Source organism: Zonotrichia albicollis, chromosome 31 (genome assembly GCF_047830755.1).
Source record: "Zonotrichia albicollis isolate bZonAlb1 chromosome 31, bZonAlb1.hap1, whole genome shotgun sequence".
In the NCBI taxonomy this organism is placed as follows: Eukaryota; Metazoa; Chordata; class Aves; order Passeriformes; family Passerellidae; genus Zonotrichia; species Zonotrichia albicollis.
The window spans coordinates 4,494,395-4,508,176 of NC_133849.1; the positions used below are offsets into that span (position 1 = coordinate 4,494,395).

Genomic DNA, 13,782 nt, shown 5'->3' on the forward strand with positions numbered 1-13,782 from the left:
CCCGGCTCCATCCCCGCTCCTGCCGCGGCTGTGGGGGCTGCGGGAACGGGGCAGCGAGGGTGTGGCTGCTGCTGGGGGAGGAGGAGGAGGGAGGGAAGGGCAGGGATGAAGGGAGAGGAGGAGGTGGGGTTAGGGTGGAGGAGCAGGGGGAGGGATGGAAGAGGAGGGATGAAGGCAGAGAGAGAGCAGTGGTGGAAGGAGGAGAAGGAGGTGGTGTTATCGAGGAGGAGGAGGAGAAGGGATGGAAGGGGAGGGATGTAAGACGAGAAGGAGGTGGGGATAAGACAGAGGGGGAAGAGGATGGGGGATGGAAGGGGAGGAGTGGGGAGGAAGAGGAGGGACAAAGGCCGATCGAGGCTGAGCTGAGGGAACCACGCGGTCGATCCCTGCCTGAATTCGCAGCCCCCACCTGTGGGATCATCGCCCCCCCCCCAATCGCGCTGGTGAGCGGGGTGGGGGAGCTGGGCCCGGATATCCCTGGGGGTCCCTGAGTAGGGCTTTTTGGGGTTGTTTGGAGAATGAAGAAGTCCAAGGCTGAGCGGAAAAGGCCCCTTGGGGGGACATCGGGGGTGGCGGTGGTGGCTGCCGGCAGAGGCAGCCTGGAGGAGCAGAGTCCTGTGTCCCCCAGGAGCTCAAAGGGGGGAGCGACACCATTGGTGGGAGCCTGAAGAGCCTGGAGATGGGCAGGGGGGGACTCCTTGGAGCTGCTGCAGCCCAAAGCAGAGAATGAGGGGAGAAGGGAGCCCGGGAGCCCAAACAGCCCCGGCATCCCGAAATGGGGAGAGCTTCTGGCATTGCTGGGACTGCCAGCAGCCTGGGCAGGGTGGGCACCAAGGAGAAGGGTGACCCCCAATCCAAGCGTGACTCCCAGCAGGTGGGACAGGGGGGAACCCCCGAACACCAGAGGGGAGGGACCAGTGATGGGGAAGTCCTGGGAGGCTTTTTCAGGGCTGAATCTGGGTGTTTGGGAGGTTTTTCTGGAGCTGAGGTGGCCGGTGACTTGTAGAGATGAACTTGGGCACAGGGACCTTCAAACTCAATGTGTGTTGGGGAAGGTGAAAGAGGAAAGACTTATAAATACGATTGTCTTGCAAAAGATTTTGAGAATATAGAAAGTATAAGGCAGACTGAAATGAAAGCAAGCTCTGAGATACCTCACTTAGTGAACAACTGGAAAACAATGTTGTGGCCCACTGAAGGTAATCCCCTTTTGATGAAACAATTCCCTCTGCTTGCAGACAGATCCAAGGGTCAAAGCAGACCCTACTGGCTCAGCAGAAGGGGTCCAAAGAGGGGTTTTTAGGGCGTAGAATGTAACACAGCATGGTGATGTAATGATTCTTACACGCTCTATGTAAATTCTGTAGGATTTGTATGTTGTACTAGACTGGTTGATGAGAAGTAAAATATTCAACACAGAAGAAAATTTTTGTTTTGTAATGGGAACGTTACTCTCTTATGCTCTTGCCTGTCTTCGTCTTTAACCCTGTCCCCCTCTCTACCACTCTCTTCTCTCGGGCCTGCTCCGAGCTGTGCCTGGCAGCTCCAAACAGGGCCCTGCACCCAGGCCCTTTGCAATAAACCGCAAGTTCCACGCCCTGGCTGCAGAGCTCTCTCGTCTCCGTCCGTTCCGACCGTCCTACCCCCCGACACTCCTACAAACGCTCTCATCCCTTGTTTTCCCCAAACCAGAATTTCTCATTGCCAGCCCCAGGGAGGCTGCGAGGAAGAGGAAGATGCCCCAGGACACTGAGGCAGGTGAGGAGGAAGTCAGTGCCCCTTTCCCCTCTGTGCTGCTCCATCTCCCAGCCCAGCACGGCCCCGGCTGCAGCTCAGCCCTGGGGGATCTCCTTGCCCTTGCCTGTGGCACGGAGGCAAATCCCATCCTGTCCTTGTCCTTCCTCCCCCAGAGCAGGAGCTGAGCATGGAGAGCAGGGAGGACAAATGCCCGCGGCAGAACCTGGTGGAAGAGGCCGTTTTGAGCGGCTCCACGGCACAGGAAGCCAACGGGGAGGAAAAGCCCCGGAGATGCCGCACGAGGAGGGGCTGCAAACGCAGCCGGCGGGGATCTGAGGAGGAAAGAGCCAGCCTGGGCCGGGAAGGCGGCCGGAGATGGAGCCAGAGCTCGGAGCTGGTGCTCCATGAGCAGCTCCATGATGGGGAGAAGCCCCACACGTGCGTGGAGTGTGGGAAGAGCTTCAGGTGGAAATCCAAATTGATTGTGCACCAGAGGGTCCACACTGGGGAACGGCCCTATGAGTGTGGGGAGTGTGGGAAGAGCTTCAGCCTGAGCTGCAATCTGATCAGCCACCAGAGGACCCACACTGGGGAGAGGCCCTATGAGTGTTCCAAGTGTGGGAAGGGGTTTACGACCAGCTCCCATCTCCTCCAGCACTATTGGATTCACAGAGAGGAGAGGCCCTTCCAATGCCCCGACTGCGGGAAGGGATTCAAGCGGAACTGCACCTTCATCAGACACCGGCGCATCCACACTGGGGAGAGGCCCTATGAGTGTGATAAATGCAGGAAGAGGTTTCCGACCAGCTCCCATCTCCTCCGGCACTATCGGATTCACACAGAGGAGAGGCCCTTCCGCTGCCCGGACTGCGGGAAGGGATTCAAGCAGAATTCCACCCTCGTCACCCACCGGCGCATCCACACTGGGGAGAGGCCCTACGAGTGTCCCCAGTGTGGGAAGAGCTTCTCACAGAGCTCTAACTTGATCCAACACCAACGGAGGCACCACTAAGGGAAGCCCTGCGAGTGCCCCGAGTGCGGGCAGAGCTTCGTGCGCTGCTCCAGCTCCATCCCCCACTGGAGGAGGCACTTTGGGCACAGCCCTGGTCACTGACATTCCCTGTGATCCATGTTGGGAACACACCTGGCTGCTTAGCCTTTTTGTTTGGCCTTAATTTTCCTCTGCTTCACCTTCATCCTTATAAACACCCAAAACTGGGTTAAATGAAGGAAATTCATCGAATATATCTGACGTTGCATCATTTCTCAGTTTTTTTAGAGGGAATTTAGGATTTGGGGACACGTTCTGTGTGGAGTGCTGCTGTTACTAAGAGGCAGGAATTTGATCTCACCCTTCTTGTGTTGCTAAGAACTCCCCCCCGACCCAAACCCCAGCTCCCCCCTTGGGATACCCTGTAAAAACTCCACAGCTCTGCCTTTGCCCTGTCTTTGGGGGGTAAAAAATGGATTCCCAAAGGATCAGCCCTTTTCCCACTGGATTCCAAAGGATCACTCTTATTCTCCACTGGATTCCTAGGGGATCAAGCTTTTCCCACTGGATTCCCAAAGGATCAACCTTTTTTCCACTGGATTCCCAGATTGTCCACCTTTTCCTCCTGGATTCCCTGGGGATAAATATTTGCCCACTGGATTCCCAGAGAATCAGCCTTTTTCGCTGGATTCCTAGAGGATTCTGACTGTGTCACTGGTTTTTTTTGTTTGTACTACTGTATTTGTATTTTTAATTTTTCATAATAAAGAACTGTTATTTCTACTCCCGCATCTTTGCCTGAGAACCCCTTAATTTCCAAATTAATTAATATAATAATAATCATAATCATCATTATCATCATCATCATCAAAGGGAGGGGGTTTTCATTTTCCATTTCAGTGGAGGCTCCTGAAATGGGGAGACACCCCCAAGGCAGGGCCATGTCAACGAGTTCTGGAAATATGTAGATTAGTTTATGGATATGCATGAGGGTCTATGTATATGCAACAGGCTGATGTAATTAAAACCAGGTTAATTAAGGAGTGTTCCCGTAAATAACTGGGGGGTCTTGGTGGCCATAACAACCTTTGCTCGATGGTCCTCTCTCCACTTAGATCAGCCTGTTTCCTCTTTATCGACGTTTTGCGTATCCATAAAGTACTTTACATATTCCAGGAACAAAATTGGCTTCATCCAGTTTTGCGGGTCCCATTTCCCTCCCCGGTAAATTTGGAGTGTGCCCTCCCCCTCCCAGCTCAGTTTTGGGATCCCATACCCCTCCAAGCCTTATTTGGGGGTCGCATTCCCCTCCCACCTCAATTTGGTGGTCCCATCCCGTCCCAGCTCAATTTTGGGGTCCCACCTCTCCTCTTTTCCGTGCTCTCCCCTTTCCGATCATTCCCCCAGTCCCCTCCCCCGTGTTTGGTTTTGGGTGCTCCAGGCCCCTCCTGCTCCATTTTGGGGTCCTGACCCCGTTTTGGTTTAATTTGGGGTCCCCAGCCCATCCCCAGGGTCACTTTCCCCCCCTCACCAAATCCGCTCCTGGCAACTGATGAGTCATCAGCGAGACACGCTCTCATTGGCTGGAAATTACCCCGCGAAATCTCTGAGTATTTACCGCAGTGAGAGGCCTTGGTGTGTGGCTGGCAAGTGATGAGTCAGAGTCGGGCCGGGCGCTGATTGGCTGAAAATCGCTGAGCGGGGCCAGTGCTCTGAGTTTGTGCCCAGCAAGTGGATCGTCATCAGTGTTGCACGTTCTGATTGGTCGGGATCTGTTTTGGGGTGGGGACCGGAGGAACTGGGGTTTCTTTGGGTTTATTTAGGGCTTGTTTGCGGTTACTTATGGACTATTTGGGGTTTTTCTTGGGTTTTATTTGGTTTATTTCTGTTTATTTGGGCTTATTTGGAATTATTTGGGGTTCTTGGGAGTTATGTTGGTGTATATGGGATTTTTTCGGTGTACTTGAAATCATTCGGGGGTATTTGGGTTTAATTTGGGTGGGGGGTTTTTTGTTTTTTTGGGGTTATTTGGATTTGTTTGGGGTTATTTGGGGCATTTTCCCGTATTTGGGATTTTTTGGGGGTTCTTTAAGGTTTATTTGGAGTATTTGAGGTTATTTACGTTATTTGGGGTCATTTGGGGTCAAAAAGTCCGGGAATGTTTCCCCTGCAAAAATCGGAAATTTTTCCTTAAAAATATGAGAGTTTTTCGCCAAAGAACCAGGAATGTTCCTTAAAAATCCTGGACTTTTCCCAGCCAATAGCAGCGCGCCCTGCTTCAAACCATCCAATCACCGCGGGTGTCCCCTCAGGAACACCGGCCTCCCCGTGCGCCTGATCCAGCCAATCACCGCACGTCTCCCCACCGCCCGCCTCTCACGCGGCGAACCAACCAATCACTAAACGCCACCCGCCAGCTACTTCCTCCTCTCTTGAGCTGAACCAACCAATCACCGCGCGTCTCCCCTCGGCAACTCCTGCCTTCTTTGCCCCTATGCAGCCAATCACCGTGCACCGCCCCCGCCCCCGCATGTATTCAACGTGCCCTCACAAAACTAACCAATCACCGGGTGTCTCCCCTCAGCAACTCCCGCCCTCCCTGCGCCGCTCCAGCCAATCCCAGCCGAGCTGGAATCAGCGCCCCCGGACCCCGGGGCCGGGCATGGAGCGGGCGCCCCCTCCCCCCCGCCCCGCCCCCCGGGACCCCCTCAGGGACCCCCGGGAGCCGCCCCGGGCTCGGGCGGGTCCTGCGGGAGGCGCTGGGAGAGGACGGGGGGCTCCGGGAGCTGCTGAGGAGGCGCAGGGACAGGTGAGGGGTCCTGGAGGGGTCGTGAGGGGAATTTGGGGAGGGGTCTTGAGGAGGTTTGGGGGGAATTTTTGGAGTGTCTGGGGGGAACTTGAGGGGGTTTTAGTCTCTCGCTAACTCAGAGGTTTTTATTATGATAACTGTATTGGAAATTGCGAGGGTGGGGATACAGATACAATAAGGAATAGATGTAACAGGTAGTCCATGCTCTCAGCAGTAAGCGAGACCCATTGTCTTCTTGGTCCGGCGGTCACAACCTGCAGGCAAACATCTCGCTTTAGTCAGCTTGCCTCCCCCACACACCTGCCCCGGGCTGGGGGTTTCAGTGCCAGTCCTTGGAAGGAGCAGAGGGGCCTTTTCACATGGGGGTTCCATGTCTCAGTCCTTGATGGAGAGGCTCCTTCCATCTCAGTCTGTCTGTCCCGGTGGTTGTAAAACAGGTGAGGGTCTTCTGTGGGGGGACCACCTGAAACTCAGGAGAAGTCCAGCCAGGCCGAGAGGTGGGACAGCTCCCAAGGCTGTTGTTGCACAAAGGGCACGGTGCTCCCTTCTTTTTCTCTTTGGGCTCAGTGTAGCACACAGCAAACAACACCTGTGAGAACAATGGCTTGGCACTGTGCTCTCAGGTCTCGGGGCCATTGGTGTGTGTAACTTTGTCCTACAAAGCCAGAGATTTTCGGGGTGGGGTCTTCTCTTCATCAGTCCCCAAATGAAGATCATGAGGCAGATGAGGGAAAATTCAGATGGGCTCTCGCAAGGACCAATTTCAAGTCTTTATTGTTTCTGTTGAGTATGGTCCATTTGCTTGCCTCAGCTGGAGGTTGTACTTGTGAAAAACGCGAATCACTTGGTTTTAGAATTTTACAAGTTTAATAGTAATAAAATTTTTATAAAAATAGTAATATAATTAGAGTAATAAAAATTTGAATAACTGAGATTTAGGATGATACAAGGCAATAATAAGAAAGAGTTACTGACACTCTGGGTATCTTTTTCTGGGCAAACTAAGCCCAAACAAGTACACACATGTAAAGAGGTTAACCCTTAAAAGCAATAGCCAATTGCATATTAATACATCTCATACATGATGCATAAATTCTATTCAAACAAAGGATTCTGTCTGGTCAGTGTCAACTTCTTCCTTTGAATGCTAATGGAGTCTTTTGAGCTGAGCAAGGCGGAAAAAAGTTTCTTCTGATAATGGAGCAATGAATTCTTTTTTCTGAAAGATTTATCTGCCCTATGGCTGCCTTCTGGTGTGAATACCTCATTCCTTTCTTTAAAAAATATCCTACTGTTGAAGATTGCAATGCAAGATGTTTTCAATTGCCATCTGTATAGCAGATTACCTTTGTCAAGTGGGCAGTTTGCCTTATCTCTCTTTTTGAGTGACCACATTCACCTCCCTTGAGAGGGGACATCTGCTGATAACAGACTATTGAATGTCACTGCATGACTGATAAGAACTGAAATATCTCATTGTGAGATGCTCCGCCCAGAGGGAGGAGCCAAGCATTGCTACCCAGATATAATCCAGAGGTTTTTGAGACACCAGCACAGCTTTCTCCACTGGATTCCACAGAAGAAGAGCAGCTGCCTCTTCTTCCACTGGATCTTCAGAGGAAGAACACATCCTTCGCTGCAGGACCCCCTTGCTCCAACAGACCCACCCCTGACCCTGCAGGAGGACTGCAGCCACATTTCCAATTGTACTGCCACCAACACCCCACAGGGTGTCAGGTTGGCTTCTGACTCTGTCAGTGTTGTTCTAGTGTACTGCATTGTTTATTTTATTCTCTTTTTTTTTCTTTTCCCTATTAAAGAACTGTTATTTCCTGCTCCAATATTTTTGCCTGAGAGCCTCTTAGTTTAAAATTTATAGCAATCAGGAGAGGTGGGAGGGTTTACATTGTCCATTTCAGGGGAGGCTCCTGCCTTCCTTAGCAGACTCCTGTCTTTCCAAACCCAGACACTTGGTATTCATCAGAAGGCAGAGGCTGTTGTCCTGTCCTGGAATGATTTTTGCTCGGAAGTGATTATCTGCAGCACAAAACCACCATCCACTATTGACTTTCACAGGACAATGACATTCTTACAGAGATACTGTCAAGTTACCTTGTGTGCTTCTGGCTGCTTTTCTTGCTCTCTGGATAAAAACATCAGCCCAGCGTCTGATGGCCAATGCTGCGGGTGCTGCCCGTCTGGCTGTGGCCAGCAGCTCGTGCCCAAACACAAGCGGGTGCCTTCTGGGCAAGGGGATGGACTGGCACGAGCAGCCATTTTCCCTGGTGTCACGGTTTGATGCTGGCACAATGCCAGTGCCCCCATGAAAATACATTCTCCCTGGTGTCTGCTGTGAGATGTGACCAGGAACAGAGTGAAGCAGGCTCCAGCTTCGGAATACAAAGAAAAAAACTTTATTAATTTACAATATATAAAAGAAACACACAGAAAGAATGAAAACATTCCAGACATTCCTCCTCCCCTCAACCAAATTCCCAATACATCCCAGTAAGGCAAAACCTTGGACTCACAATTCAGTTGCCACCCCTCAGGTCACCAACTATCAGTCCATCACCACCCCTCAGATAATCAACTCTCAGTTCATCAAGGAGAGAGGAGTCCCTCTTGTGCCACAGGCTTCCCCAGGAAACACAGTTGAGACCTCTTGTGTTTCCATGTCACACGTGGCACTGCCCGGAGATCATTTCCCATGGTGACATCTTCCTTCCATGCCCAGTGCTCTCACCACTGCATACGGACCAGAGCTGCTTCTGGGATTCCCCTTTTAAGGATGCTTTGCCCAGTTCCAAAAATGATCACAGTCTCTCACTTTTGGGACACCTGTTCCTCCCAAATTCATCCCCTGGGGCCGAGGGGTCTCAAGAACAAAGATCTTCTTCCTCACTGAAGGCAGAGGGCACCACCACCCTCCTCATCCATCTCTGTTCATGCCACTCCTTCACATCACATCACTGCACTCTCTTGGCTCCGAGCCATTGCCTCCCCCTAAATGCAGTCTCTGTGTCACAGGAAAAATGGTTCTGTCCATGGCTACGCAAGAAAAGTCCAGCCAAAGGCCAATCCATCATTTCCTCCCTCCTAAGATTCTTCTCAACTTCTCTTGTGGCCCATCTCCTCGTATCTCATCTCTATCTCTCTTCTCATTCAACTCCAGGAGGATCAGCATTTGTAAGGTTTCCATCATCCAAGAAAAGGGTTAAAATCTCGGGCTCTGCCTGCCCAGAACTCCCACGCTGGCCCTGCCGGGCACCTTCTCTCTGCACCCCTTCTCCTTCTCGGCTGTGCTGCCAGCACAAGATGGCAAATTTCAAGGTGGCACAGGCACAGACACCGGCTCTCTCTCGCTGTGGCCGCTGCCCGATGCCTCTCAGTGCTCCTGCACCCTTCCATCCTGCAGGGGCCTTCACCTCCCTTCTCTGTCCAAGGCCCTGCTCCCCTCACCCGGCCGCATGGCTTCCCCTCCCGCACCCAGCCCGCAGCCGGGCAGGGCAGCTCTGAACCTTTCACCCACCGGAACCAAGAGAGCTTCCCCTGGGAGTTCTCTGCTTTTAACCCCCTGTGTGCTCAGAGGTGAATCCATGTCCTCAGGGGCCACACATGTCCAAGGTGCCATTATTCAAATCTGAGCACTGATTGGTTTGACCACAGCATCCCAAAAATCTCACTTCCTTTTCAAACGAGGACAGGGAGGAGGAATGTTTTTAGGAGGTTTTTATTCTGAGTTCTGTGTGTTCTTTTTATATATCTGTCCTGGGGTGACGTTATGATGCTTGTATATCCCCATTCATCTGTTCTGTGCCTTTAAGACCAGCACTGAAGAGTGGAAGTTTTGTTTGGGTTTCTCTTATCAGGACACAGAGACAAGCAGTAGACAGAGCTTTTTTTTTTTTTACTTCCAGCTTTGGGCTTGCTGCTTTTGCTTGCTCTCTTTTTCTGCTCTTGCTTCTGCTCTGCTTTCTGCCTCTGCTTATTAGCTAGTTCTAGCTAAACAGTCCACATTGCTTCCTGGACTGTTTCTCCTCTCCTGTTCCTGTGACCATCTCGAACCTGCTCCGGACTGGGACCCGGGAACACCAAGGGTTCGGCTGCAGCGGCTGGCCCAGCGCCGGAGGGACTGAGAACAGAGCAACCACCCCCGAAAGAGACTTTCTGATTTTGCCATCTTTCTCAGAGCGGTGTCATCGGGTATTGTTCATTTTGTGTGCTGGGGGGTGCGGGGCCAGTCAAATAAACAGGTTCTTTCCACCTCTCTCCGAGGAATTTCTTCCCGAACCAGTTGGGGGGAGGGGCCGTGTGGGTTTCGCTTTCTGGAGGGGCCCCCTTTGCAGATTCTTTAACAAATTTGCCCTAAACCAATACAATATCATAAGTTTATAAAGTTTTTTTTTTCTTTTATTCCTGAACTGGAGCATGATTTGCTGTATTTCTTATCACATCTCACAGTGGACACTGGGGACAATGGATTTTCATGGGGGCACTGGCATTACACCAGCGTCAAACCAGGATGCCCACTCTGCTTTAGAAACACAATTTTATTAATGAGGGGTCAAGAAAATTACTAACAACTATTAAAATTATTATAAAACATGCATTTAAATTTTAAAAATATTCCATTATATTTTAAAGAGTTAGAAAAAATTGAAAATCATACTAAATTATTTTAAAATATTATTTAGAGATTCTTAACAAGGGCTGAGCTCCCACTCCCTGCTCACTGTGGGATGTGGGGAGGGGGCGATGCTGACGGGGCTGGGGGGGAGCTGCAGCTCTGGGGGGGCGGGGAAATTGCGCGGTTCTGGTGCTGCTGCTGCTGCTGCTGCTGCTGGTCTTCCTCCTGCTCCCGCTCCCCCCGGGGCTAGCCCCCACCCTTTGTCCCCCTCCCTTTGCCCAAATCCGTCCCATCGCCCCCCAATAAACGGCCCCGGGCCCAACTGGGAAGCTTTACTGGGAGCACTGGGAGCAGGCACTGGGCGGGGGCAGAGCGCCAGCGGGGCTGGGGGGACACGGAACCCCCCAAACACAGCGGAGCGGGGACGGAGCGGGGGGTCCCGGCCGGGCCTGAGCCCACGGGGAGGGGCTGCGGCCGCCGCCGGCTCAGGAGCTCTGTGGGCACAGAAAAGGGGGTGACACCGGGCTGGGGCCCAGAATGAGCGCACACGCTCCGCCACGGCGGGGACGCCACCCCCGGCACCCGCCCTGACCTTCTTGCGCAGGGAGAAGCCGAGCCCCAGCACCGGGAAGACCAAGCCCAGGACGAAGCCCCCAATCCCCATCAATATCTTGATGCGGGCGGCGTCCGGCGGCATCTCTGGGGGGTCCGCAGGGCTCAGCACCCCCAAAACCTCTCACCGACACCCCGAGCCCCTCCCAGCGCCCCCTCCAGGCTCATTCCAGTCCCTCCCAGTCGCATCCAGCATCCTCCAAACCCCTTGCCTTTGCACCCAGCGCCCACAAACTCCCTCACAGTGCCCACCAGGACCCCCCCAACCCCATCCCACCCTCCCCAGCATCCCCCAAACCCCTGCCCAGCCCTTGCCCAGCCCCCAGCCCCTCTCCCAGTCCCAGCCCGGCTCTCTCCAGCTCCCTCCCAGTGGCTCTGCCAGCGCCCCCAGGGGCTCCCCCGTACCCCAGTGCCGCCTCAGGGGCTGCTCCAGGCTGACGCGCTCCACCTGGCAGCTGTAGCTGAGCCCGCACCGGGGGGGGGTTTCCAGCAGCACCAGCAGCTGGTAGGTCCAGTCCCCGTTGGGGACCACGTCGGTGGCCACCACGTGCTCCGAGAGCTCCTGCTGGCCCTGGAACCACCTCACCTGGATGGCAGCAGGGTAGAAATCCATCACGGAGCAGAGCAGGCGGCCGCGGCCGGGCTGGGAGCTCGAGGGGGGCACCAGCGAGATGGACACGCTGGGGGACACTGGGAGAGACAGAGAGAGAGAGCGGGGAGACACTGGGATCAGCTGGGGGGCACTGGGAGAGAGAAGGGAGGGCTGGGGTGGGCTGGAGAGGGACTGGGAATGGACTGAAATGGACACGGAATGACAGGGAATGGATTGGGGAATGTGGTGGGAGGGACTGTGGATGGGCTCGGATGGATTGGGAATGTGCTCGGAGGGAGTGGGAGAGACTGGGAGGGAGTTGGGTGACACAAAGAGATGGGAAGGAATGGGGCAACTGATAGAGAGGGTGGAGGTCTAAGAGTGAACTGTGAATGAACTGGGAATGGACTGGGAGAGACTGGGGAGGAACTGGGCATGGTCTTGGAGGGACTGGGATGGCACTGGGAGGGATCTTGGTGGCACTGGGAGGAACTGGGAATGAAGAGCGCGGCGCTGGCAGGCCGACTCCGGCGCGAGGCACTCCGTGCTGCGGGTCTGTCTGGCAACAGATGAGTCATAAACACGATGCGATCTCATTGGTTGCCAAGCGTCAACTTTACGGGTCGCTGAAATGGACGCGCGGGGGGGCACTGGAAGGGACTGGGAGGATCTGGAAACCCCGGGAGTCGGCACAAGGAGGGCTGAGGGCTCTGGGCCGATGCCCAGGCAGATTTTGAGGGGCTCCAGGGTCACTGGCAGGGCAGGCCCCGAGGGGACACGCTCTCCCTCCTGCTCACGTCGGCGCTCCGTGATGAACGGGGTAAAATTCTTGTACCAGCACCGGCAGAACCAGTCCACCGCAGTCCGTCTGTCCTCCATGAATACCGCGTTGCTGTTCCAGCGCTTGGCCAACTTCTCCCCATAGCGGGTGAACCCCACAAAGTGCCCCACGTCGCTGTCGAACATTATGAACTGATCCCGGTTGTAGATGGATGTCTGGACGTACTTCACCTTCTCCGTGCCGTTAATGAAGTAACACTCGGACTTTGTCATCCTCTGGAACACCCCTGAGTGTGCAGGACACAGGTCAGGGGGTGCCAACCCACCACCCTCTCCCAGCATCCCCAGAGCTCCGGGACCACCCCGGATCCCCGCTCCGCACCCCATGTGACCCACGGCTGCCATGGGACCCTCCTGCCCGCGCTGCCGCTTCCCCTTTGCCACCCTTCCCCCATTTCCCCTTCCACATCGTCTCCCCTCCCACCTCCGGCCGCTCCCCAAATCAATTTTGGGGTCCCATTTCCCCATTTTCCCACAAATTCCCCAATCCCCAGCCCCCTCCCGCTCAGATATGGTGTCCCACCTCCGCTTTTGCCCCTTCCCCACCCTCTCCCAGCGCTCCCTCTCCTCCCCCCACCCCTCAGCCCCTTCCCGCTCTCCTTTGGGGGGTCCCCTCCTCCTCCCCCTCCATTCCGGGCTCCCCCCTTCGCCCCCTTTTCCCCCTTCTCCCCCCCGTCCCAGCGCCTCCCGCCCCCTCGCTCACCCGAGAGCTCCGCGCCCGCAGCCGGGGGGGCTCCCAGCACCACCAGTGCCACCAGCAGGGCCCCAGCTGTCGCCCCTCGCCCCATGGCCGGGGCCGGGCACGGAGCAGCAGCCCCAAAGCAGCCGCGCTGCGCTGGGAGCGCCAGTCCGGAGCAGGGCGGGCTCGGCAGCGCCGCGCGCTCTCATTGGCTGCCGCCGCTTTAGTGGCAACGACCGGCCACGGGCTCTGCCCGGCAACCGAGGAGGCAATCCAACGTTCAGAGCTCTCATTGCCTAAGCAGCCTCCTGCCTGCGCTGCCATTGGCTGAGGCCTTTCCGGGAAGCTGCAGCCCCGGGCTGGGGGCGATTTTTGGGCAGGGGGAACCTTGGGGCGCTGGGCAGGTGGGAGCTCAGGTGAGCCCAGCAATGCGTGCCCAGGTGCGCGGCATCTCAGGGCTGCCCGTGGCGAGCGGTGACGCGGGCCTGATGCCAGGCACCCCCAGAGCCGCTCTTTCCCTGCCCCCTCAGCCGCACAGGGACTGAAAATGGAACCGAGGATTCCTGCGTGGGGACAAGGACCGGGAGAGATCCCGCAGCAAATCCAGCACGGACACAACGAACCAGGCCTGTGAACACGGAGGGAATTTATTACCAACCAAATCACAGCAGCACAAGGAGAAGGGAAAGAAATCTCCCCAACACTTTGCCCACAACCAACACGGATCAGCCAGAACAGGTGTCACCAGGGCTCTGCCCAACGGAGGTCACTGGGGATCATCCAGCGTGGATCCTCCCAAGGGGGATGGAGCTGGAGCAGCGCACAAAGCTCTTCCCACACTCGGAACACTCGCAGGGCCTCTCCCTGGTGTGGAAGTGCTGGTGAGTGACAA

General features: G+C 55.0%; 2 protein-coding genes and 2 pseudogenes across 2 annotated transcripts in view; 2 read left to right on the plus strand and 2 right to left on the minus strand.

Moving 5' to 3' along the window:
- LOC141725820 (uncharacterized) overlaps positions 1-2,875 on the plus strand; it is a 62,244-nt pseudogene extending 59,369 nt beyond the window's left edge.
- The window catches only part of LOC141725878 (uncharacterized), a 135,199-nt gene that overhangs the window by 69,040 nt on the left and 52,377 nt on the right, over positions 1-13,782 (plus strand). The window lies entirely within an intron of this gene.
- LOC141725900 (uncharacterized) overlaps positions 1-13,782 on the minus strand; it is a 215,890-nt pseudogene that overhangs the window by 47,671 nt on the left and 154,437 nt on the right.
- On the minus strand, positions 10,653-12,999 carry LOC141725754 (class II histocompatibility antigen, B-L beta chain-like). Its single transcript, XM_074529788.1, has 5 exons — positions 12,915-12,999; positions 12,169-12,438; positions 11,185-11,469; positions 10,760-10,866; positions 10,653-10,661 (listed from the first exon to the last, which is right to left on the minus strand). Exons 1-5 carry the CDS (start codon positions 12,997-12,999, stop codon positions 10,653-10,655), a joined length of 756 nt encoding a protein of 251 aa, XP_074385889.1.

Coding starts and splice junctions, on each gene's coding strand:
- LOC141725754 (XM_074529788.1), bottom strand. CDS start 12,999: ATGGGGCGAGGGGCGACAGCTGGGGCCCTGCTGGTGGCACTGGTGGTG. Junction 12,439..12,914: donor TGCGGGCGCGGAGCTCTCGG/GTGAGCGAGGGG, acceptor CTGCACACTCAG/GGGTGTTCCAGAGGATGACA. Junction 10,867..11,184: donor GCCCCTGAGGCGGCACTGGG/GTACGGGGGAGC, acceptor CGGACCCCCCAG/AGATGCCGCCGGACGCCGCC.